The 27,816-nt window shown below is 43.4% G+C and overlaps 1 protein-coding gene across 8 annotated transcripts in view; it reads right to left on the reverse strand.

Moving 5' to 3' along the window:
- TCF3 (transcription factor 3) overlaps nucleotides 1-27,816 on the reverse strand; it is a 131,605-nt gene that overhangs the window by 68,035 nt on the left and 35,754 nt on the right. For all 8 annotated transcript variants that reach the window (XM_077272203.1, XM_077272183.1, XM_077272154.1 and 5 more), the window contains one exon: nucleotides 24,824-24,896. In XM_077272203.1, coding sequence (XP_077128318.1) covers nucleotides 24,824-24,896 — 73 coding nt within the window. The remainder of the gene's footprint in view (nucleotides 1-24,823; nucleotides 24,897-27,816) is intronic.

The following is a 27,816-nucleotide window of genomic DNA, read 5'->3' on the forward strand; positions in this document are numbered from 1 at the left end:
CTGCGGATTTACCAAAATCAGTCTGGAAAAATCCACAGAGTAATCCGCAACGTGTGCACATACCCTAAATCTGTGGTCGTATGCGGAGAGACTCTCCCTTATCTTGTACTGTTTAGTTCTGTACATGGCTCTCTTACTGGGCAGGTATTCTTGAAATTTGACCCTTCCTTTGAAAATAACCAGAGATTGATCTATAGAGATGTCACTTTGGGGGTTGTACGCCTCAGCAAATTTTCTGGCTGAATTTAATATAGACGATCAAAGTTAGGATCATCTCCGGGAGGACACTGCGCATTATCACTATAATGCTAAAATATTTGGATCGCTTCAAATCATGTCCTTGTCATGGCCATACTGTATACCGTGTGCTGTAAAGTATATCAGTATTCCAGTATTGCCGAAGCTTTTTCTTATTTTTTTTTACTATGCCCCAAAAAGTCAATTTCTGCTGCATTTCCAGGGGTCCATCTGGCATATGAGGACGTGGAATTTTGGGTGAAAAATTGATGGGCATGCAAATTTGCCTGGGCCACTAAGATTTATTATTTCCTTGCTGAAAAAGAACTGGAAAAAGTCAATTTCAGTCAGACCTGTAATGTCAAATTGGATTCCTGACCTGCCCATGAAATGCGGAATAACGGGCTAATAATTTTCGGTGGGTGGAGTCCATATGGGATCGACTGCTGAGGGGGTTGCCTGGGTCCTAGCGTGCTTTGCAGTGGGGACCCTCCTCACTAGATGAGGAGGAGGAGGAAGAAAAGAGAGGAATATGGGATCTTCCTTACTGTCTGAATCCGTGTCGGAGGCAAGGAAAGCCTAGGCCTCCACTGGTGAATAGCATCTGCTTTAATAATGGGCCATTATTATTTTATTCTTCAAAACACTGGGGATGTGTGCAAGTGGTGCTTTTACACATGTATTGTGTGGGGCTTGTGTAAAGGATACTATTTATTAAATAGCTTAATAAATATAAATTTAATAATTTATTTTAATAAAAAAGGAGAAAAGATAAATAAGAAAAATCAGTAGATGTGATATATACAGTACAGACCAAAAGTTTGGACACCTTCACATTTAAAGATTTTTCTGTATTTTCATGACCATGAAAATTGTACATTCACACTGAAGGCATCAAAACGGTGAATTAACACATGTGGAATTATATACTTAACAAAAAAGTGTGCAACAACTGAAATTATGTCTTATATTCTAGGTTCTTCAAAGTAGCCACCTTTTGCTTTGATGACTGCATTGCAAACTCTTGGCATTCTCTTGATGAGCTTCAAGAGGTAGTCATCGGGAATGGTCTTCCAACAATCTTGAAGGAGTTCCCAGAGATGCTTAGCACTTGTTGGCCCTTTTGCCTTCACTCTGCGGTCCAGCTCACCCCAAACCATCACGATTGGTCTGGTGACTGCGGAGGCCAGGTCATCTGGTGTAGCACCCCATCACTCTCCTTCTTGGTCAAATAGCCCTTACACAGCCTGGAGGTGTGTTTGGGGTCATTGTCCTGTTGAAAAATAAATGATGGTCCATCTAAACACAAACCGGATGGAATAGCATGCCGCTGCAAGATGCTGTGGTAGCCATGCTGGTTCAGTATGCCTTCAATTTTGAATAAATCCCCAACAGTGTCACCAGCAAAGCACCCTCACACTATCACACCTCCTCCTCCATGCTTCACGGTGGGAATTAGGCATGTAGAGTCCTTCCGTTCACCTTTTCTGCGTCGCACAAAGACACGGTGGTTGGAACCAAAGATCTCAAATTTGGACTCATCAGACCAAAGCACAGATTTCCACTGGTCTAATGTCCATTCCTTGCGTTCTTTAGCCCAAACAAGTCTCTTCTGCTTGTTGCCTGTCCTTAGCAGTGGTTTCCTGGCAGCTATTTTAACATGAAGGCCTGCTGCACAAAGTCTCCTCTTAACAGTTGTAGAGATGTGTCTGCTGCTAGAACTCTGTGTGGCATTGACCTGGTCTCTAATCTGAGCTGCTGTTAACCTGCCATTTCTGAGGCTGGTGACTCGGATAAACTTATCCTCAGAAGCAGAGGTGACTCTTGGTCTTCCTTTCCTGGGGCGGTCCTCATGTGAGCCAGTTTCTTTGTAGCGCTTGATGGTTTTTGCCACTGCACTTGGGGACACTTTCAAAGTTTGCCCAATTTTTCGGACTGACTGACCTTCATTTCTTAAAGTAATGATGGCCACTCATTTTTCTTTACTTAGAATTTGTATTATGGCAAGAAAAAAGCAGCTAACAGTCTATTCAGTAGGACTATCGGCTGTGTATCCACCAGACTTCTGCACAACACAACTGATGAACCCAACCCCATTTATAAGACAAGTAATCCCACTTATTAAACCTGACAGGGCACACCTGTGAAGTGAAAATTATTCCCAGTGACTACCTCTTGAAGATCATCAAGAGAATGCCAAGAGTGTGCAAAGCAGTCAAAGCAAAAGGTGGCTACTTTGAAGAACCTAGAATATAAGACATAACAAAAAAGTGTGAAACAACTGAAATTAAGTATATAATCCCACATGTGTTAATTCATAGTTTTGATGCCTTCAGTGTGAATTTACAATTTTCGTAGTCATGAAAATACAGAAAAATCTTTAAATGAGGTGTGTCCAATCTTTTGGTCTGTACTGTAATATATTGTATTTATGTGTGCATGTGTACGTGTGTGCATGTGTACGTGTGTGCATGTGTGTGTACGTGTGTGTGTGTGTACGTGTGTGTGTGTGTACGTGTGTGTGTGTGTACGTGTGTGTGTGTGTACGTGTGTGTGTGTGTACGTGTGTGTGTGTGTACGTGTGTGTGTGTGTACGTGTGTGTGTGTGTACGTGTGTGTGTACGTGTGTGTACGTACGTGTGTACGTACGTGTGTACGTACGTGTGTACGTGTGTACGTGTGTACGTGTGTACGTGTGTACGTGTGTATATATATATATATATATATATATATATATATATATATATATATATATATATATATATATATATATATATATATATATATATATATATATATATATATATATACACATACATACACACATACATACATAGCGACGTCCACTACACTAAATGGCCTACCTATAAATTTACTTGGTACTAACCACTTTTTTTTTGCAAAAGAAAAACGAACGTCACCAACACTGCGATGTACACTCCGCCTAATACACTAGCTAAGATATCACCAGGCGTTTTTTTTTTTTTTGCACAAGAAAAACTGATATAAAATTACCTCCTTACCTGAAAAGCAATTCTGTACTGACTACTCCCCCCCCCCCCCACAGAAAAATCAGACTTAAGGCTAGGGTTCACATTAGCGTTTGAGTCCGCAGCGTGGTGCTGCAGACTTCTTTCCATAAGCTCCACCTACTTCCGCATGCGTCCTGCGTACCTATCTTTAACATTGGGTATGCAGGGACATGTGTTGTATGCGGATGCGTCTGCGTGCGTCGTCTTGACGTGCCTGTCGAACACAAGAAAATGCAACATGTTGCGTTCGGAAGGCACTTCAAAACGAGGCACTCGGACGCATCCGCATACAACACATGTCCTTGCGTACCCAATGTTAAAGATAGGTACGCAGGATGCATGCGGAAGTAGGCGGAGCTAAGGAAAGAAGTCCGCTGCAGACTCAAACGCTAATGTGAACCTGGCCTAACACTGCAAAGTCCACTACTCTAATACGCCATCTCCCTACATAGAGAGCTACTCTGCACAAACCCCACCGCCCCCCAAAAAAATATTGGACGTCACACTGCAACGTCCACTACTCTAGCTAAAAACAAAAGTCCCTTGGTGCAGACTCCAATAGTTATACTAATCAGAATGCTGCGGCCACAGGAAGAGCACAAATGCTCAGTGCAGGATTCAGTGCACATAAAAAAGGGCAAAAAATACAATGGGAGTATGTGGATGGGGGGGGGGGGGGGGGAATAGGGTGTCAGCCGGGACAGAGATTGCGGGCGAAGTGCTCACAACACAGCACTGGATGGCAGGAGGATCGCACTGGTCACCAATGGTCTTCTCTCACACAGAGGGGGTATACAACTGCTCTGCAAGCCAACTCTGTGGTAAGGATGGCTTGCAGAGCGGTGATCGCCATTTTAGATTTACCCCTTTGGCGCTGATTGGTCTGTAACTATTGTTTAGCCAATCCGCGCCAAAGGGGCTAATCCGGAGAAGTGACATAGATCACCCCATCCAGTGTGACCCTGGGGCCACGTGCAGGGATGGCGTGCTGACAAAGACAGCAGTTCTCTTGACTGTCACCACGCAATGAAGTGCGGTGACCGAAAATAGCAGCGCCGTGTATATATACTGCGTTTTGCAGGAACAAAGCTCCCACAGCGCTGTATATATGCGGTGCATGCTGTGAAGGGGTTAAATTAATACTAATCCAAGAGTTTATATATAATCAAGGAAGAAAAATTGTCAAGATTTTAAGCACATTAAAAAAAAAAAAAAAGTCCGAGTGCTTCAGGTCTCAGTTGGGAACGGTCACTCAAGTCACACTGCCAAATCCTTGTATCAGCTCGGTATGTCTTTCCCCGAGTGCTTAGTGAACTCAGTTGGAAGATCCTGCAGTCTTCTGCCTACGTTGGTCTAAGTGATGGACAGGTCTATGACGTGTGCACATAGACATCTGGCAATCACCTGCAGCAGAGGACTAGTCTCATCTATTCTAACTACCGTATGTTTTTTCGCTGGTGTTTCAGAGATAAAGCGGTGCAGCCAGCCTCTGAATTATGTTGCCCAAGGTTTTTACAGCATGAATTGAGTGACAAGTTTCATTTAAGAAAGGTGCCTTAAGCATTACAGCCAGATTGCTCATAAGATATGGAGGTGGTGCGAGGGGGTGCGGTATGGGGGTCAGAGTGCTAACTTTAAGGGAAGCAGACATTTACATCAGGTTTATTTACTTCTTTTGGAGAAAGCTAGCCTTATATCACAGTTTTTACAATGGCTACTACAGTATTCACAATAAGCAAAAGATTTCAGATTTCCTGTGCACTGTAGCTTTACAGGCAAAAAAGAAAAACATCCCACTATCATTAGAGAGTGGCCAACAGGTAACCACCGGTCTGCTATAATGCTACAAGCTTAGATAAGGTAGCATAACACCATACAATATATACATGGTTAACCCCTTAGTGACAGCCAATTTGGTACTTAATGACCAAGCCAATTTTTACAATTCTGACCACTGTCACTTTATGAGGTTATAACTCTGGAACGCTTTATCGGATCCCGCTGATTCTGAGATTGTTTTTTCGTGACATATTGTACTTCAAGTTAGTGGTAACATTTCTTTGATATTACTTGCGATTATTTATGAAAAAAATGGAAATATGGCGAAAATTTTTAAAATTTTGCAATTTTCAAACTTTGTATTTTTATGCCCTTAAATCAGAGAGATATGTCACGAAAAATAGTTAATAAATAACATTTCCCACATCTCCACTTTACATCAGCACAATTTTGGAAACAAAATTTTTTTTTGTTAGGGAGTTATAAGGGTTAAAAGTTGACCAGCAATTTCTCATTTTTACAACACCATGTTTTTTTTAGGGACCACATCACCTTTGAAGTCATTTTGAGGGGTCTATATGATAGAAAATAACCAAGTGTGACACCATTCTAAAAACTGCCCCCCTCAAGCTGCTCAAAACCACATTCAAGAAGTTTATTAACCCTTTACGTACTTCACAGGAACTGAAACAATGTGGAAGAAAAAAATGAACATTTAACTTTTTTTTGCAAACATTTTACTTCAGAACCATTTTTATTAATTTTCACAAGTGTAAAAACAGAAATTTAACCAAAAATTTTGTTGTGCAATTTCTCCTGAGTACGCAGATACCCCATATGTGGGGGTAAACCACTGTTTGGGCGCACCGCAGAGCTTAGAAGTGAAGGAGCGCCGTTTGACTGTTTCAATGCAGAATTGGCTGGAATTGAGATCGGACGCCATGTCGCGTTTGGAAAGCCCCTAATGTGCCTAAACAGTGGAAACCCCCCACAAGTGACACCATTTTGGAAACTAGACCCCTTAAGGAACTTATCTAGATGTGTGGTGAGCACTTTGAACCCCCAGGTACTTCACAGAAGTTTATAACGTAGAGCCGTGAAAATAAATCGCATTTTTTCTACAAAAATGATCTTTTTGCCTCCAAATTTTTATTTTACCAAGGGTAACAGGAGAAAATGGACTCCAGAAGTTGTTGTACAATTTGTCCTGAGTACGCCGACACCCCATATGTGGGGGTAAACCACTGTTTGGGCGCATGGCTGAGCTCGGAAGCAAAGGAGCGCCATTTGACTTTTCAATGCAAAATTGACTGGAATTGAGATCGGACGCCATGTCGCGTTTGGAGAGCCCCTGATGTGCCTAAACAGTAGAAACCCCCCAAAAGTGACCCCATTTTGGAAACTAGACCCCCTATGGAACTTATCTAGATGTGTAGGGAGAACTTTGAATGCCCAAGTGCATCACAGAAGTTTATAATGCAGAGTCGTGAAAATAAAAAATATATTTATTTTTTTTAACAAAAAAGATTTTTTAGGCCCCAAGTTTTTATTTTCACAAGGGTAACAAGAGAAATTGGACCCCAAAAGTTGTTGTCCAATTTGTCCTGAGTATGCTGGTACCCCATATGTGGGGGTAAACCACTGTTTGGGCGCACGGCAGAGCTCAGAAGGGAGGGAGCACCATTTGACTTTTTTAGCGCAAAATTGGCTGTCGTGTTTGGAGACCCCCTGATGTACCTAAACAGTGGAAACCCCCCAATTCTAACTCCAACCCTAACTCCAACACACCCCTAACCCTAATCTCAACCCGATACATAATCCTAATCACAACCCTAACGATAATCACAACCCTAACCCCAAAACAGCCCTAATCTCAACCCTAACCCTAATCAAAACCCTAAATCCAACACACCCCTAACCCTAATCTCAACCCTAAAGTCAAACCTAACCCTAATCCCAGTACACCCCTAACCCTAATCCCAACCCTAACCTTAACCCTAATCCCAACCCTAACCCTAATCCCAACCCTAATCCCAAACGTAACCCTAATCCCAACCGTAACCCTAATACCAACCCTAATCCAAACCCTAACCCTAATCCCAAATCTAACCCTAACTTTAGCCCCAACCCTAACCATAACTTTAGCCCCTAACCCTAATTTTAGCCCCAACCCTAACCCTAAATTTAACCCTAACCCTAGCCCTAACTTTAGCCCCAACCCTAACCCTAAGGCTACTTTCACACTTGCGTCGTGTGGCATCCGTCACAATCCGTCGTTTTGGACAAAAAACGGATCCTGCAAATGTGCCCACAGGATGCCTTTTTTGCTTGTATTACGAGTTTGGGCTAAAATTAGGGTTAGGGTTGGGGCTAAATTTAGGGTTAGGGCTGGGGTTGGGGCTAAATTTAGGGTTAGGGCTAGGGTTAGGCTACTTTCACACTAGCGTTTTTTGGCTTCCGTCACAATGCGTCGTTGGAGAAAAAACGCATCCTGCAAAAGTGCTTGCAGGATGCGTTTTTTCTCCATTGACTTGCATTAGCGACACATTGCGACGGATTGCCACACGTCACATCCGTCGTGCGACGGATGCGTCGGGCTTTGGCGGACCGTCGGCACAAAAAAACGCTACATGTAACTTTTTTTGTGCGACGTGTCCGCCATTTCCGACCGCACATGCGCGGCCGGAACTCCGCCCCCGCCTCCCCGCACCTCACAATGGGGCAGCGGATGCGTTGAAAAAACAGCATCCGCTGCACCCGTTGTGCGGCGCTTACAACGCTAGCGTCGGTACGTCGGCCCGACACTGCGATGGGCCGAGTACGACGCTAGTGTGAAAGTAAGCCTTAGGCTTCTTTCACACTTGCGTCGGTATGGGGCGGTCGCAATGCGTCAGCCCGACGTACCGACGCACGTAGTGAAAATTGTGCCCAACGTGGGCAGTGGATGCAGTTTTTCAACGCATCCGATGCCCAGTCTATGTCCTGGGGAGGAGGGGGCAGAGTTACGGCCACGCATGCGCGGAAATGGCGGACGCGACGTACAAAAAAAAGGTTACATTGAACTTTTTTTGTGACGACGGTCCGCCAAAACACAACGGATCCAGTGCACGATGAACGCGACGTGTGGCTACCCCCGGCAGCTGAGACCCCAAAGATCTTCCGGGTGCCGGGCGCACTGCGCCCGCCATTTTTTTCCCGGAAAAAAAATGGCGGCGCCCATCGGGAGCCACGAGGAACACCGGGGGAGATAGGTGAGTATTGGGGGGCTATTGGGGGCCATCGGGGACCCTATTTCTCTGTCCTCCGATGTGCGATCACATCGGAGAACAGAGAAATTAAATGGCAAATCGCGTTTTTGGTTTTTTTTGTTGCGACCGCCGGTAAACAGTTAATTACCGGCGATCGCAACTCGGGGGTCGGTAAAACCCCCCCGAATCATGTTCTCTGGGGTCTCGGCTACCGAGACCCCAGAGAAAATCCGACTCTGGGGGGCGCTATTCACTTTTTACACAGCGCCGTTAATTAATGGTTTAAGTACCCTTAGCGGCCGCTGTTAAAAGGCGTATCGGCGGTCATTAAGGGGTTAAGGGTGCAGTCACAGCATTGGCCAGTGTAAAAAGGTTGCCCATCAAGTGACAAACAAGCAAAACACTGGGTCATCAGGTAAAATGCGGTTTTGGCTTGCCCATACATGATCAATGTCTGGGCAGTCCGCATTCTACTCTGCAGTGACACAAGTGTACTCCTCAGAGAATGCAGGGACAGTTTGTTACCGTCTCTGCCTTCTCAAGTGCTGTGTACACAGTATAAGGAGTGCTAATTGCGCTTTCTCCTCCGGAATACACACACTTGAAAGACTGCCTAGTCATTTCTTTTTTAGAATCTCTTTGCCCAGTGTTTTCATTCCACTTCAGGTTTTCCCCTGAGGAAGCAAACACGTGAAACGCACCTCAGAAGTGCGCGTGTCCAGGTGACTGACTTGGGCAACCAGATCCCTCATGGGATTATAATCAAAATGACAACCTTGATATAATATATTCGTGCAGTTACATTTCCACCATTTTGGTGTATGTTATTCAGTATAAGAAATGTGGTAGAATTATGCACTTGCACTAAAATACATATCGGTATATACATTTTTCTTTTATCTACTTGTAGCCACTTAATTCCACACATGAATTACAATCGCAATTTGTACTGTTGATTAGATATTGAGTCAACCATTATCTACATACTTACACACCCAATCTCTATCCCACCCATCTGTTGCGCTGATTAATTCCCTATTTTCAGGTACACAATACATGAATTATTTTTTTCTTTTAAGTTATTTAATGAATAAACTACTTTTTCTTTCCTGTTTCAAGTGTGGCATTCCTCCTTATAAGTTAAACCAGGGGTCCCCAACCTGTAGCTCAGGAGCCACATGTGGCTCGCGGTCCCATGAACTGTGGCTCGCGGCTGTCTACCAGCTTGGTGCATTAGCTTCAGATTTAGTAAACTGGTATGAAGAGCACATCTCAAAATGGTGAACTTTGTGAGTAGGCCTGCAGAGAAGAGCAGATCTGGGTACACATCTACTGGTCTTGGGGGCTTAGAGATAATTAAAGTATGGTTTGCTGGAGACAGGATGATACTACCGGTCAGAGGAGGTGCTTGAAGCTGGATATAACTGTGTTGGGAGTGTGTGATGGGAGAATGCTGAATGTGGTGGGAACCCCTGGAGCTTGGTATACTGCTTCGGGGTAATTTGTGTGGAAAAGCTTTAGTTATCATTACACCTGTAATGGGGGCTTTGGTTGCCACTACTGTGAGGGGGACAGGAGCTGGATGTGGCTCACGAGGTCAGAAAGGTTGGGGACCACCGACTTAAATAGTTCTCCTTTAGCACACACTATTGTTTTTTGTAAATTGGTAATCAGGTTTTGAAAAAGACCTTGTGGGGGAAAAAAGAGAAAGGAAGAAGAAAAAAAAAAAAAAAAAAGCGGTCCAAGCTAGTCATTGCACAATCACAAGGCTGAAAAAAATATAAAGTTACAACACATTTCAAGGAAAAAAAAAAAGCTGAAAAAAGGTTTGCAAAACTCTTTAAAACTGCTGGATGAAATGAAACTCCTCAAAAAGAACTCATCCCCCTCACTAGAAAACTTGTCCTTGCCCATTTAAAAAAAAATAAAAAATAAATTCATCAGTCTGCACATGGCCTAGGGCTGTGTATCACATTTACTCCTCTTTTTAGGTTGTCTTTGTATACATAGTATGCTGTGAATCCACAAGTGATGTGCATATACACACATATAAAACAGCAAGCTTACATGGGCATCCCAGCAAATCTTATAAAAGGATGTCCATCTCTAGACTGGGTGAATGTGGTGCGAAATCTATATTATATATATGTATTTCCCTTACACCATACTTGGGCAAAGTGCGGCCCGCCGCCCACATTCGGCCCTCTGGCTATACCTGTCAGGCCCGTGGACCGAGACAGCCGAGGGGCTGAAACCAGTGCCACACCAGCCGCACCGTGCCCTCCCGACCACCGGCTGTCACCACGGTTTGCATCTGCGGTGAAAGCACTGGTGGAGCATGTGAAACAGCTGACAATATGACAATTTCATCAGGTCAGGTGTGAATTGCGGAGAATCAGTGCATCGGAGAGAGGAGCAGAGCGCCGGGGGAACGGGAGCGAGGTTAGTATGTGGCGTTTGTTTTTTCCATGTGTATAGGATGTTTGGCTGGACATGGGGAAGCTATGGGGGTCTCCTGCTGGACACGGGGAGGCTATGTGGGGCTCAAAACAGTATTTAAGGGGATGTCAACATACTTAATTGGGCTCAATATTAAAGCAATACAAAATAATTCAAATGTTAATATTAATATTGAGCAGAATTTATTTCAGCTTATTGGTTTGGCCCTCCACAACAGTCAGTTTCTCATGTGGCCCTCAGGAAAAAAATACCAGTGCCCACACCAGTCTAATACCATGTGGTCGCAATCTGTAGGGGTGGCCAACATCCCTTTAAGAGAGCATGCACAGCATGGCCAATGTGGTGCAAGATATATTATATAGGGCTTACATTGCAAAACATATTACGTATTAGTGTCACTTATGAAAATATCTTAGATGTTGGCCAAGTCTATAGAGGTGGACAATATCCCTTTAAGAATGAAATGATTGACAGGTTGCAAGTTTTCTGCATAGATTATGCAATGATAAAAAAATGCTGCCATGGTCTGCCCACTGGTCTCGGTGCTTCTGCTGCAGAAATGTAACCCTCCCTTTCCTTTTATCTCCATCTCTTCCCCTGGTAAAACCTGACATGTAGCACCTTACAGCAGTCAGATTCTTCACATCAGATGATTTCTGTCCTTTGTGGAGGAAAAAATTAATTTTGTTAAATGCGTATTACAAATTATCAGCTCGCTTATACCGAACTGTACATATAACCAGCAAAATACTGAGGCTACATAATGCCCTTCAACTATCGGCCTTTTGTGCCAGCAACCCTCCCCCATTCCCTTTCTCACCCTCAAGAATTGGTTGTTTAATTGCTACCCAATTTACATAATTATGCATATTAATCTCTTCAGCTCATGCATATTCATAAAGCATCCTCGCTAAATCTTGTTTTTTAATCAATGGAGAAAAAAAAATAAAGCAAACAGGGAGGTTGGGGGTTGGAAGCGAAATGTGCATAGCAAATATGGGAGCAGGAGCGCGGCTCTGCTCAGCTTAATGAGCAGCCGTATATGCACCAAGCTAACAGAATATCCAGTAATAAAGGGACATTATCCCAATACTGCTGGACAGACAGCGGAAACTGAGGCTAATCTACCTAACAGAAATGGGAATTGCTTACTTTTTTCTTAACAAGGGTGTTAAAAAAAAATACATCTAAAAATGATAAGTGACAGTCTCTTTGGGCAGATTTCAAACATCATTTATCTGTGGCTTTTTCACAACATTTTTTTTAGTAAAACATGAAAAGATCTACATACATGGCATTCGAGCTATGTTTGGGTAAACAGTGTAATGAACTGCAGCATGCTCGAGATGTGGCATTTCTAGAAACGTTTTTAAAAAGTAGTGTTTTTTTTAGAATAATATGCACTTAAAATAGCAAATTAATGTTTATACATACGGTTAAACAAAAAAGAAAAAAAACATTGTTTCCATAATCCCTCTCCCCTCAAAAATATCAAATAAAACCTGTCTGTAGCATCATAGGCTCACTGATGTCTGCAGCAGGAAACCATGCCAAGCCTTTGCCCTAAACACACGTGCCAGCCCCCAAAAACGGGACTTGCAGTGAATAAAAGGTATCTTTATGGGAGCAGTTTTCAGTAGTCCACTTTCTCTGCACGTCCTATAACACTATGAGCAAAGTTTTATTCTGCTTCTTTGTAAATCTGTCACCCCTGGACGACTTGGATATATTACTATGGGAATACAGGTAATAGAATGGTTAAACCAGTCTGTCTGCCTCATAGCTGCGGTGAAGATCTTGAGAAATTAAATTATGTTATTTGCTAATGATTTCTTCCTGGCTCCTCCCTGCCTCCTGTCTTCACTACCATGCAGTAGCACAGTCCTGCCGATGCCTGTGCAGAAGATCAAAGCAGACAATGCCCATAGGAGGGCTGACCGTATCCGCGTAACCGCAAGCATGCATAGCGGATGTACGGGATTATAGCGCCGAACAGCTGATGGGAGGGGGGCACCATTACAACAAGGTCAGGAGGCAGGGATTTCTTCCAGGCACCCCACGCCCCGAAGAAAAAATTATTATAAATTAATTTCTCAAGAAGGCATACAGACTGGTTTAAAGGGAACCTGTCACCACGTTTTTGGAAGATGGGATAAAAATAGCGTTAAATAGGGGCAGAGGTGGGCGTTACATTAGTGTGTGTGTTATGCGTTTATTACCCACCTAAGTTGCCGAAATAACTTTGCAAAGTCTCCGTTTTCGCCTGTCAATCAGGCTGGTCAGGTCACATGGGCGTGGTGTCTTCACCCAGATTTGGCGTAGTTTTCCGTTGGTGGCGTAGTGGTGTGCGCATGCCCAAAGTCCGGAATCCTCTTCCAGGGGATTTAAAATAGCGCGGTGTTCGTTATTGCATTGGTGATCGGTGGGCGCGGCCATCTTCCTTTGGCCGCGCGTGCGCAGAAGCGGCGCTCTGCTGGCCGCGGCTTCAGGAAAATGGCCGCGGGATGCCGCGCGTGCGCAGATGGATATCGCGGCGGCCATTTTCCTGAAGCCGCGGCCAGCAGAGCGCCGCTTCTGCGCACGCGCGGCCAAAGGAAGATGGCCGCGCCCACCGATCACCAATGCAATAACGAACACCGCGCTATTTTAAATCCCCTGGAAGAGGATTCCGGACTTTGGGCATGCGCACACCACTACGCCACCAACGGAAAACTACGCCAAATCTGGGGTAAGACAACGCCCATGCGACCTGACCAGCCTGATTGACAGGCGAAAACGGAGACTTTGCAAAGTTATTTCGGCAACTTAGGTGGGTAATAAACGCATAACACACACACTAATGTAACGCCCACCTCTGCCCCTATTTAACGCTATTTTTATCCCATCTTCCAAAAACGTGGTGACAGGTTCCCTTTAACCATTCTATTACCTGTATGCCCATAATAATAGCTCCCTTTAAAAAGGTGGGGGGGGAACCACGCTCAGAAATCTGTTAGAAATACATAAAACTTGGCTTGTGTCGCCATTTTCTACAACCCCTAACTATTTTTCAGTCAACAGCTAGTGAGATTATAAATATTTTTATTGATACATTTATGGTGTAAATATGATGCTTTGATCATAAACTACAATGACCGGTGAGCAAATGGTATGATAACTTTGAAATGGTTCTGGTAGGTTTCTAGTTTTTAAAACCTAAAACAAGGCCCTTTGGACAGTTTACATAAATTTTTGATTTTATTAGCAAGATTTCCGTGGAAGTGAGGTAGCTGAAGTCGTGCCCCTGGATGAAGCTGTAATGGTGAAACAGTCACAAAGGCGGTAAAAGCACTCGTTCTTTAGAAATCAAAAATAAGATGTTGCAATGTGTCGCCAACGAGCTCATTTCATGCCTAGAAGACTCGGTGCAGTCTTTAACAAATACAAAATTCTAGATGTAGTTTTTGATCTGAGATGTATTCATTTTTCCATCAACAAATTTGAATAGAACTGAAGATTTTGTAATGAAAATTACATTTTTTAACCTAAGGTTGGTAATGTTCTATGAAGCACAAGTCTTATCCAAATTTTCGAAGTTGTTCTTGTATTCGGTGAGATATTGATAACAATCGTATTTTTCAAAAGGGGGTGTACTCATTTATGCTGAGCACATTAACCCCGTACTATTCCGTCAGCTGGCAGATCCCCTGCTTTAAGGTGGGCTCCGGCGGTGAGCCCACCTTAAAGCCGCGACATGTCAGCTGTTTTGTACAGCTGACATGTGCGCGCAATGAGCGCGAGCGGAATCGCGATCCGCCCGCGCCCATTAACTAGTTAAATGCCGCCGTCAAGCGCTGACAGCGGCATTTAACTGGCGCTCCCGGACGCGCGGCCGGAAGTGCTCGCACCGCTGACCCCCGTCACATGATCGGGGGTCAGCGGTGCATTGCCATAACAACCAGAGGTCTCCTTGAGACCTCTATGGTTGTTGATGGCCGAATGCTTTGAGCGCCACCCTGTGGTCGGCGTTCAAAGTACACGACCATTTCTACTACATAGAGGTGATCTGTACTTCACCTCTATGTAGCAGAGGCGATCGTGTTGTGCATGCTTCTAGCCTCCTATGGAGGCTATTGAAGCATGCCAAAATTTAAAAAAAGTGTTTAAAAATAAAAAATATATAAAAGTTTAAATCACCCCCCTTTCGCCCCAATCAAAATAAAAATCAAACCTACACATATTTGGTTTTCTTTTTTTGTTTCAGTCACATATTTGGTATCGCCGCGTTCAGAATCGCCCGATCTATCAATAAAAACAAAGGATTAACCTGACCGCTAAATGGTGTAGCGAGAAAAAAAATCAAAACGCCAAAATTACGTTTTTTTGGTCGCCGCGACATTGCATTAAAATGCAATAACGGGCGATCAAAAGAACGTATCTACACCAAAATGGTATCATTAAAAACATCAGCTCGGCACGCAAAAAATAAGCCCTCACCTGACCCCGGATCACGAAATATGGAGACGCTACGGGTATCGGAAAATCACGCAATTTTTTTTTTTTTTTGCAAACTTTGGAATTTTTTTCCACCACTTAGATAAAAAAATAACCTAGACATGTTAGAGGTCTATGAACTCGTAATGACCTGGAGAATCATAATGGCAGGTTAGTTTTAGCATATGGTGAACCTAGCAAAAAAGCCAAACAAAAAACCAGTGTGAGATTGCACTTTTTTTGCAATTTCATCACACTTGGAATTTTTTTCCCGTTTTCTGTTACACGGCATGGTAAAACAAATGGTATCGTTCAAAAGTACATCCCGTCCCGCAAAAAATAAGACCTCACATGGCCATATTGACGGAAAAATAAAAAAGTTATGGTTCTGGGAAGGAGGGGAGCGAAAAACGAAAACGAAAAAAGCTCCGGGGGTGAAGGGGTTAAATATATAATGCAGTAAATAGAGAAACACAGCCTCCTATGAAGCCTATAAGTTGCTCGGCTACAAAGCAGGCCCCCGGCAGAGATGGAAAGCCATTGTTACCCTTGATCACACGAGTGGGGGGGCCAAGGCCTGCAAGTAATTGCACAACCATGTGGACTGCATGACTTAAATGCCGCTGAGTGACAGGGGCTTGATGCATTAGTGTAACAGCCAACATGTGCTGGGTATAGTGCAGGGTTAGCGCCTTCCACCATACCGCTGCACCTAGTTTGTGCTGTGCAAGTATGGCGGATGTTGAAGAGGGAATTACGGTAAATCCGCTAACATTGTGCATCTAATGCACGTGAATAAGCTACGGTATACTATATATTCTACTTCCATAATCTGGGAAAAAAAATTACACAAATTTTTGCTCCCAATATGAAAAAAAAACAAAAAAAAAAAAAAACACATTTGCAAGAATATAAAGCTTGTTCATTATTCTCATTCACAAAAAATATTCTTTTAACCCCTTCATGACCCAGCCTATTTTGGCCTTAATGACCTGGCCTTTTTTTGCAATTCTGACCAGTGTCCCTTTATGAGGTAATAACTCAGGAACGCTTCAACGGATCCTAGCGATTCTGAGATTGTTTTTTCGTGACATATTGGGCATCATGCTAGTGTTAAATTTAGGTCGATAATTTCTGAGTTTATTTGTGAAAAAAACAGAAATTTGGCGAAAATTTTGAAAATTTTGCAATTTTCACATTTTGAATTTTTATTCTGTTAAACCAGAGAGTTATGTGACACAAAATAGTGAATAAATAACATTTCCCACATGCCTACTTTACATCAGCACAATTTTGGAAACAAATTTATTTTTTGCTAGGAAGTTAAGGGTTAAAATTTGACCAGTGATTTCTCATTTTTACAACAAAATTTACAAAACCATTTTTTTTAGGGACCACCTCACATTTGAAGTCTTTTTGAGGGTTCTATATGGCTGAAAATACCCAAAAGTGACACCATTCTAAAAACTGCACCCCTCAAGGTGCTCAAAACCACATTCAAGAAGTTTATTAACCCTTCAGGTGTTTCACAGCAGCAGAAGAAACATGGAAGTAAAAAATGAACATTTAACTTTTTAGTCACAAAAATGATCTTTTAGCAATAATTTTTTTATTTTCCCAAGGGTAAGAGGAGAAACTGGACCACGAACGATGTTGTCCAATTTGTCCTGAGTTCGCTGATACCTCATATGTGGGGGTAAACCACTGTTTGGGCGCACGGCAGGGCTCGCAAGGAAAGGAGCGCCATTTGACTTTTTGAATGAAAAATTGGCTCCAATCTTTAGCGGACACCATGTCGCGTTTGGAGAGCCCCCGTGTGCCTAAACAATGGAGCTCCCCTACAAGTGACCCCATTTTGGAAACTAGACCCCCAAGGAACTTATCTAGATGCATAGTGAGCACTTAAAACCCCCAGGTGCTTCACAGAAGTTTATAACGCAGAGCCGTGAAAATAAAAAATTATTTTTCTTTCCTCAAAAATGATTTTTAGCCCGGAATTTTTTATTTTCCCAAGGGTAATAGGAGAAATTGGACCCCAAATGTTGTTGTCCAGTTTGTCCTGAGTACGATGATACCCCATATGTGGGGGTAAACCACTGTTTGGGCGCACGGCAGGGCTCGGAAGGGAAGGCACGCCATTTGGCTTTTTGAATGGAAAATTAGCTCCAATCATTAGCGGACACCATGTCGCGTTTGGAGAGCCCCTGTGTGCCTAAACATTGGAGCTCCCCCACAAGTGACCCCATTTTGGAAACTAGACCTCCCAAGGAACTAATCTAGATGTGTGGTGAGCACTTTAAACCCCCAAGTGCTTCACAGAAGTTTATAACACAGAGCCGTGAAAATAATAAATGTAATTCCTTTCCTCAAATATTTTTTTAGCCCAGAATTTTTTTATTTTCCCAAGGGTAACAGGAGAAATTTGACCCCAAAAGTTGTTGTCCAGTTTCTCCTGAGTACGCTGATACCCCATATGTGGGGGTAAACCACTGTTTGGGCGCACGTCAGGGCTCAGAAGGGAAGTAGTGACATTTGAAATGCAGACTTTGATGGAATGGTCTGCGGGCGTCATGTTGCATTTGCAGAGCCCCTGATGTGCCTAAACAGTAGAAACACCCCACAAGTGACCCCATTTTGGAAATTAGACCCCCCAAGGAACTTATCTAGATGTGTGGTGAGCACTTTCAACCCCCAAGTGTTTCACAGAAGTTTATAACGCAGAGCCGTGAAAATAAAAAATAATTGTTCTTTCCTCAAAAATTATGTTTCAGCAAGTAATTTTTTATTTTTGCAAGGGTAACAGGAGAAATTGGACCCCAATCGTTGTTGCCCAGTTTGTCCTGAGTACACTGGTACCCCATATGTGGGGGTAAACCACTGTTTGGGCGCACGTCAGGGCTTGGAAGGGAGGGAGCACCATTTGACTTTTTGAACGCAAGATTGGCTGGAATCAATGGTGGCGCCATGTTTCGTTTGTAGACCCCTGATGTGCCTAAACAGTGGAAACCCCTCAATTCTAACTTCAACGCTAACCCCAACTGTAGCCATAACCCTAATCACAACCCTAACCACAACCCAACCCCAACACAGCCGTAACCCTAATCCCAACCCTAACCCTAATCCTAACCCTAATCCCAACCCTAACCCTAACCACAACTGTAACCCCAACACACCCCTAACCCTATCCGTAACCCTAACCACAAGCCTAATCTTAACCCTATTTCCAACCCTAGCCCTAATTCCAACCCTAACCCTAAGGCTATGTGCCCACGTTGCGGATTCGTGTGAGATTTTTCCGCACGATTTTTTAAAAATCTGCAGGTAAAAGGCACTGCGTTTTACCTACGGATTTACAGCGGATTTCCAGTGTTTTTTTGTGCGGATTTCACCTGCGGATTCCTATTGAGGAACAGGTGTAAAACGCTGCGGAATTCGCACAAAGAATTGACATGCTGCGGAAAATACAACGCAGCGTTTCCGCACGGAATTTTCCGCACCATGGGCACAGCGGATTTGGTTTTCCATAGGTTTACATGGTACTGTAAACCTCATGGAAAACTGCTACGAATTCGCAGTGGCCAATCCGCTGCGGATCCGCGGCCAATCCGCTGTGGATCCGCAGCCAAATCCGCACTGTGTGCACATGCCCTAACCCTAACCCTACTTCTAACCCTAACCCTAGTGGAAAAAGAAAAAAAAAATATTTTCTTTTTTTATTATTGTCCCTACCTATGGGGGTGATAAAGGGGGGGGTTATTTATTATTTTTTTATTTTGATCGCTGTGATAGAACCTATCACAGCGATCAAAATGTACTTGTATCGAATCTGCCGGCCGATTCGGCGGGCGCACTGCGCATGCGCCCGCCAATATGGAAGATGGCGGCGCCCATGGAGAAGACGGACGGGCACCGGGAGCCTCGGTAAGTATAAGGGGGGGGGGGGGGGGGGAGATCGGGGCACGGGGGGGCGTCGGAGCACAGGGGGGTGGCATAGGAGCACGGGGGGAGCGGACAGGAGGACGGGGGAGCGAAGCACAGGACGGAGGGGACTACGGGACAGATCGGTGGCTTGGGGGGGGGCTCACATCAGGGTTTCCAGCCATGGCCGATGATATTGCAGCATCGGCCATAGCTGGATTGTAATATTTCACCAGTTTTTTTAGGTGAAATATTACAAATCGCTCTGATTGGCAGTTTCACTTTCAACAGCCAATCAGAGCGATCGTAGCCACGGGGGGTGAAGCCACCCCCCCTGGGCTGAAGTACCACTCCCCCTGTCCCTGCAGATCGGGTGAAATTGGAGTTAACCCTTTCACCCGATCTGCAGGGACGCGATCACTCCATGACGCCACATAGGCGTCATGGGTCGGATTGGCACGGGTTTTCATGACGCCTACGTGGCGTCATGGGTCGGGAAGGGGTTAAGCTGCTATCCCCACACCATCCTGAAACCTGATAGCGGGGCTTGGCGATATTGCACACATTAATATCTCTATTCTTTTACCACATTAAATGCGAATTTGATTTGAATTTTCAGATTTTGGGATGTGTTCCTATGGGACAGTTGCCACGGAGGACTTCCCTTAAGGAACCGCTAAGCCATGCATTACAAAGGATTATTCTCTGTACTGTGTGCATCTCATCCATAGTGCTATTACTGCAAGACACAGCGGATTTTCAGTCTAAAAATCCAGAAGGAAAATCAGCGCTTTTTTCCAAATGGTATTGTGCTCTCAATTGGCTAAACAAGCTAGAAGCATATGCAGAAGAAAAAAAAAGTCCCATGGGAACGCAATCCAAGGGTTCCTTTACACCTGTGTTTTTTTTGGGGGGTGGGGAGGGGGGGGAATTGTGTTGCATCTGGTAATGTAGGGGGAAAAAATGGCCAAAAATGTGAAAAAAAAAGTCAAAAAAAGCCTGTGCAGCTTATGTGTTTAATGATTTCCTTTAGCTCACAGACATCTATTTGCAGCATTTTTTTTTTTTCCCACAGAAAAAAAAAAATGCTTTTTGCAAAAACATTTGGTAACTTGTGAAAACCACTTCAACAGTACATTCAATAAATACAATTTTTCTTTTTTTTTTTTTTTTCAATCTTTTTTTAAGCAGGTCAGTTACGACTAATGCCAGAAAAAGCTATTGCAAAATACGCGAAAAAATCAAATAATTTCTATGGAATAATAATAAAAAAAAACAAACACGTTTTTAAGGCTAGTTTCACACTAGCGTTTACCTGATCTGCGGCGGGCTGCGGACTTCCTCCGTGAAGCCCCGCCCCCCCTCCACCGCTAGCTCCGCCTACTTCTGCATGTGGCCTGTGTACCTATATTTAACATTAGGTACGCAGGTCGTGCCGCAGTATGCGGATGGTGCCGCATGCGTCGTTTTGATGATGCGGAAAAAAAAAAAGCTACATGGCTGCGTCTATGATGGTCGCCGCATCGTCAAAACGACGCATGCGGCACCATCCGCATACTGCGGCACGACCTGCGTACCTAATGTTAAATATAGGTACACAGGCCGCATGCAGAAGTAGGTGGAGCTAGCGGCAGGGCTTCACGGAGGAAGTCCGCAGCCCGCCGCAGATCAGGTAAACGCTAGTGTGAAACTAGCCTAAATTAACTGCAAAATAGACATGAATAGAAAAAAAGGCAGAAAATCAAAGATTAGAAAGTCTGCAGTCACAGCTGACTGTAAAAATATATCTTCAGCCTTTAAAACCCCTTTAAAATGATGCTCATCACAAAGTAGTTACACACAAAAAAAAGAGGTATACATATTTGCATTTTTTTTTTATTTTGGAAAAGGGGGTGGGGGGAGAGTGGGTTGAAGTCACCATTCCAGTACAATACTTTGCCATACAAAATTGATATACTGACGACAATAGATGTAAAAAAAACCCCCAAAAACCACATTTTCTGGATGAAATGCGAAGTAAACGAAGGAAACGGGAAGTAAGCGGATCATGTGCGGATGGTACCCAGGGTGGAGGAGAGGAGACTCCCCTGCAGGCCCTGGGAACTATATAATTGTTAAAAAAATAAATAAAATAAAATAAAAAATCGTGATATTCTCAACCTTCCGGCGTCCCTTGCAACCTTCCCTCTCCTCGCGATGCTCCCGTTCCCAGGGATGCTTTGGGGCAATGACCTGTGATGATGTAGCGGTCTCGCGAGATGCTACGTCATCTGGGGTCATTGCCGCGAGGCATTATTGGGAAGGGGAGTTGCCGGGAGCATCGCAAGGAGCGGGAAGGCTGTGGGGGATGCCGGAAGGTGAGAATCACGTTTTTATTTTTTTTTATTATTTTTAACATTATATATTTTTACTATTGATGCGGCATAGGCTGCATCAATAGTAAAAAGTTGGTCACACTTCTCAAACACTATGTTTGACAAGTGTGACCAACCTGTCAGTTTTCCAAGCGATGCTACAGATCGCTTGGAAAACGCTAGCATTCTGCAAGCTAATTACGCTTGTAAAACGCTAGTGTTTAGCGGGAAAATGCATGCCAATTCCGCCTGCGTTTTTCCCGCGGCAGGGAGTTCCGGAATTGCTGCGGAAATTTCCGTGGCAATTCCGGACGTGTGCACATTGCCTTACAGTGCCATCATTGTACACAACAAATGTACTATACAGATGGCGGTGTGTATTTCACCTTTTGCAATGATGATGAGGCCCGCCATTATTGAAACCATTTACGCGGCAGAAATATATCACAGAAATGCATCGGAAAATGCTTTTATAGCATATAGTCACATGATATGACCTAACTGTCTGAAATGCCTGGGCCAGAGACAAAACTTACAGCAAAGTGGAGCACAAGGATCTCTTAACCTGCCATTAGCCATCACTTTTAAGCCAAAAAATTAATTAAGTGCTGGCCGTGCATTTGCACATTTTCCCCATCTACTTCTCTATAGGAGTTACAGAAACAGCCGTGCAGGTGGGATCCCAGTGCTTCACATCATTGTGGATCCAGAGGTAGGACGGCATCAGACATTTACAGAACACCACGTGGACATGCCATAGAGGTATACATTTAGAGCATCCCTTTCATTTATTCTTTGCAGACAAAACTTAAGTAAAATGTTTAAAATATTTTGAAGAGTAGCAAATGCATTATTATGAAAAGAGAAAAAAAAAATAAATCACAATATTTAACCTGTGCAAGGCGAATCTTGGAAATAAAAGTGGCGATGGGTAAGAGGGACAGATGGCCGGACAGAATGGTAAAATGGTAGCTCTGCCATGGTTCGTGCTGCTCTATTAGGATAGTATGAGAGAAAAGGCTGTAAGAATATAATGGGATTCCATAGTCATGCCCCCTTATTGGATACAGGAGACTAGACATACATGCAATGCGCTCTCCTTTTGCATAGATAAGAACAGGCCACAACACAGACTGCGGACAGCCCACGCTGACACGTCAGTAGAAACATTTTTAGAAAAATCATTACTGTACACTTTTGCATCAAATCGGAGGTACACGTTAAAGAATTAAAACTTTCAAACGTAAGAAATTATTTGAAAGAAAAAACAGGTGAGCAACACCTTTGTCACCACCTTTATAACCTCCAAGTTGTGTGGTCAGTTGTTTGGTTTTTTTGTTGTTTTAATTTTTCTTTTTTTTTGGGGGGGGGGGGGGGAGGGGGGAGCAGTTGTAGGGGTAAAACTGATTTTTAACAGATTAAATATGGTAAATTAATAACTATCTTTTAACACCTAGTATTTATAAAAGTTGTCATGTAATTACAGCGGTTCTCCACTCTTAAGGTACCTTCACACTAAACGACTTTGCAATGATAACGATCCGTGACGTTGCAGCGTCCTGGATAGCGATATCGTTGTGTTTGACAAGCAGCAGTGATCAGGATCCTGCTGTGATATCGCTGGTCGTTGCTGAAAGTCCAGAACTTTATTTGGTCGTCAGATCGGCGTGTATCGTCGTGTTTGACAGCAAAAGCAACGATGCCAGCAATGTTTTACAATGGTAACCAGGGTAAACATCAGGTTACTAAGCGCAGGGCCGCGCTTAGTAACCCGATATTTACCCTGGTTACCATTGTAAATGTAAAAAAAAAAACCCACTACATACTCACCTTCTGATGTCCGTCAGGTCCATGGCCGTCTGCTTCCCGCACTGACTGAGCGCCGGCCGGCCGTAAAGCACAGCACAGCGGTGACGTCAACGCTGTGCTTTACGGCCGGCCGGCGCTCAGTCAGTGCGGGAAGCAGACGGCCATGGACCTGACGGACATCAGAAGGTGAGTATGTAGTGTGTTTTTTTTTTACATTTACAATGGTAACCAGGGTAAACATCGGGTTACTAAGCGCGGCCCTGCGCTTAGTAACCCGATGTTTACCCTGGTTACCCGGGGACTTCGGCATCGTTGGTCGCTGGAGAGCTGTCTGTGTGACAGCTCTCCAGCGACCACACAGCGACGCTGCAGCGATCGGCATCGTTGTCGATATCGCTGCAGCGTCGCTTAATGTGACGGTACCTTTAGGGTATGTGCACACAGACCGTAAACACTCCGGGTTGGACGCTGTGTGCTTGTCCAGCTGTTACAGCAGAGAGGATGGAATTTCAAGAAATCCATGTCCACTATGCATCCAGAATGCCTGTGGATCACCTGCGGAGATGGACATGCGACGCGTCTCTCTAGACCACAGCATGTCTATTTCTCTTGCGACGACGCGAGCCTCTGCAAGATAAATTTCACCCATAGAACTTATTGGATGCGGTGAATCCGCACAGTTCAGTGATCACATACCTGTGTTGAATAGCTGGCAGCGCTTTGGATGCAGTGAACATACCCAAAGTCCAAAGCCCTGCTAATTCTGGATCGAGGGCACATAGCCTTAGGGTAGGTGCACACAAGGACTTTTAAACTCAGACAAACTTAACGAGTTTAAGCAGAAGACGTTTCAGAAAACTATGGCTTTTTTTCCCCTCCCCCTGAAGCGTCTTCTGTGTCATTTCCCAAGTGTTTCCCTGATAGTTTTGACCGCCTGCACTTTTGGGAGTATTTTCCCACGATTTTTGTGACTTTTTATTGTTTTCCACTAGGTTTTACACTTCAGTGAATAATAAACTGATACTGATTTTTCAAGCAAAAAGGCGGCAAAATTCTCCAGTCAAGAGTCTTTCAAGCTTTTCCATTGACTTGTATTGTCAAGTACAGAGCATCTTCTGAGAGAAAAACGCTTACAGAAAGGTCAGGTCACTTTTAAACACTGGGCATTTTTAGAGACTTGAAGCAATTAAAGGTCTAGCCAAAGACTGAACGCACGCACAAGTCGTTTTTACATAGAAATGCACATGTATAATCTTTTGAGCACTTTGATATCTTTTCCACGTGGAAACTGCCTGAAAAACTTGTCTTGTGCACATATACCCCAAAAGCAGTATTTTTATAGGAATCGTTTGGAGTCTAACGTGATGTCAGCGTGGCAGCCAAAAATTTATTTTACATTACAGATTTCATTTTGGGTCCACTTTTCGAAAAGTGAAAAACTAATGCAGACTATTCCAATACAAACACAGAAAAGCACAGTTGGCAAAGTGATTATAAAGAGTCATGTCATTACCTGATCCACCAAACTGCGTACTGGCCAGTGTTGTAGGTCTGCTCTTACCATTGGCCACAGGCAATGGGAACATCTGGAAAACAAGGAGATGGTAATTAAAAGCAGCAATGAAAATAAGCAATGTGATGTGACTAAGCATAACTATCATGTAATTATACCTATCATTTAAGCATAGTCTTAAAACTCTGAAAATCAAAAACGCAAACCTGTGGGAAGAGACGAAAATTGAGCTGGTTTAACACAGTAATACATTACTTCTGCCCATGGTTGCTGGCAGCTCCGCACATTCAGATGTGCTTTTAATACCATTTCTCCTGGATGCCCAGCATGAGAGTAGGGCTACATACACATTGCATTAGTAGCATTTGTTTAATCAATAGGCATGGATCAACGGACACCATTATAGTTTATGGATGCCACAGTATTGAAGCAGAATCTGGTCGACAGGCAATTATGGCATTTTAGAGTTACAGCATGAAAAATTCATCAATTATCTTAAAAAGGATGCCTGCAAGACACCATACAGTGGGCATCAGCCCTCAATCTGTCTGCCATGCTAGAGTTCATTGTCGGTGGTACTGCATGCCAGCCTGGAAAGGAAACTCTGTGGGCTAATAGAATCCTATGAACATCTTTAGCACAGAGCTTTCCTGGAGAACAAACTACATGTAGGACAAAAATATAACCTGACGAAAGGCCGCGTTATATGCTGCCCATCAGTTCCCTGAACACCCAGGCCAACCAAGCTAGCCAGGCTTTAGGAATAGCCCACATAGGATGCCTGATCACCAGTAAGTAGAGATCAAATTTGTACATTCTTGATCAGGACAGAGGATAACATTAGGTGGACATCAGGGCAAGTGGTAAGGGTAAGTGTTTAAAAAAAGGTTTCCCCGCTCCTTGAAGGGACTTTCATACTGAGAGCAGAATAAGATATGAACAAGAACCCCGATTGCAGCACTGCTGTCATTTTGATAAAATCACTTATTTGCTGCAGCTGTTTAGAGTTCATTGCCAAGAAGCCCATCTATCCCAGCCCACAGCACAGCTTTAAGGCTACACTGTGCATAGGCAGAAAGCTGCCAACCAATAGGTAGACAGAACTCATGTATATGGAGGACCACATAGCAGGAGATCATCCAGGAGAGAACTAGCAGAGCTGTAGATGATAAAACATTGTTATATGAAAATTACAGCAACTCAGTAAATGAATCAAGAGAGGAGTAGAACCCCAACCCTATGGTATGCTGCCCTCAAATGGGGCATCATAAACCTGGTGACAGTGCCTTTAAGAGGCTGTCAGGGCACCTAAAGAAAGGCCATCAGTATTAAGGCCCCGTCACACATAGCGAGATCGCTGCTGAGTCACAAGTTTTGTGACGCAACAGCGACCTCAGTAGCGATCTCGCTATGTGTGACACGTACCAGGGTCATTCCATATCAAGTGATCCAAATATGAATATTTTTTTTACCTGACGTCTTTAGATTTTTTTTATTTTTTGTTTTTATGAAGTACAACTTTAGTTAATTACAAATTAAAAGTTTAGAATTTTTTTCTTCATCAGTTAATTTTTTACAGATTTTTAAAGTTTTAAAAAAGCACAGATTTTGGCCTGGTATGGCTTTACATTTTTTATCATATCTCGGGCTAGAATTAAGATATAGAGGTGGGAGAGGCATCATTTTTCTCAGAACGGTACCAGCTTTCATTTGATATGTCACAAGACTATGTTTCTTCATATTTTGTTTTGGTGAAATCAAATTAAACATTTTGATGCGCAATTCTGAAAAAAACGTATGTTTTAAAATTGTGAAAACATGCATGTGTGTTACTTGTGTCCTTGTTTATATTTGTACAGGGATTCAACTTGGGATCTATCACATTTGTATTTTTTTTTTAAGCCTTGAATCATCTGATTTTATGTTTGTGTGAGTTTCTTCCCTTTTTCTTTTCAAATTACAACTTATTGCATTCAACATTTATATGTAACAATAAAGAAACACAAAAAACAAATACCGAAGTGCCAGAATAAATACATCTTAATCATTATAACAACTTGCTCAGCATTTTCAACCTGAATTCATTGAACAAGCCAAAAGATAAAAGGTGATCACATCCTCAAGTGTGATTTTCTAAATACAGTCTCGTCCTAATTATATGTTAAAAACAAGATTAAAAGAACCAATATTTTTACCACCTATTTATACATGGAACAATTTTTTTCTACTATATCACTAAACATGTCATTTCTGAAGTGTTTAAGAAGAATAGTCCAGTAGTTAAATCCTCGTACTATAAAATATGAACTAATCAAACAATTAATAGTAGGTTTTTACACTGGCCTTCTATCATCAATGTGTCCCTTCTAGTGGGTGAAATGTCATCTTGCCCATAAGCGCTCACTAGCAATGGCCGTTTCCTTCTGTGTCAGCGTATGTGCGGCTGTCATGGTGCTCGGCTCCACCTGAGTTATATCTGATTTTTGTTCACTTTTACAATGTCTGATTTTCTTGGATACACAAAGGACGGCGCTGGACCAGAAGGTGCAGAAAAGTCCTTTCTACGTCTTCATTTTCACAATCTTTGGAGAGTCCAGTAGCCGCCAGCGCCGATCATATTCACAGGTCACATAGCCAGTTGTGTCATCCATTGCCGATCTTGTGCCGCCTTCTACCACGTCATGCACGTCACTGTCTTTATTTCCATTACATGGGATGACAGCCCGGTATTGCTGAATCCCTGTGATGGGTTCTGCTTCCTGTAACCGATGTTATAACAAACTCTCCTCCTCCCCGTAGTCCTGGTTTGCACAATACATGAACTGGATGTTAAGAATATTTTTCTCCCTACATTTGAGGAGTTGCCTGGGTGATAAGATTTGGTGTGAATACGGCCTCTGGAGGCCCGAGCTGCCGGTCTGTCATCTGCTCTGCAGTCACCGTCTACCCCTGGTCATTCTCAGCCCTAACAAAGCTTCTCCTCTGTCCTCTCC

The sequence above is a fragment of the Ranitomeya variabilis genome, chromosome 1 (assembly GCF_051348905.1).
Source record: "Ranitomeya variabilis isolate aRanVar5 chromosome 1, aRanVar5.hap1, whole genome shotgun sequence".
In the NCBI taxonomy this organism is placed as follows: Eukaryota; Metazoa; Chordata; class Amphibia; order Anura; family Dendrobatidae; genus Ranitomeya; species Ranitomeya variabilis.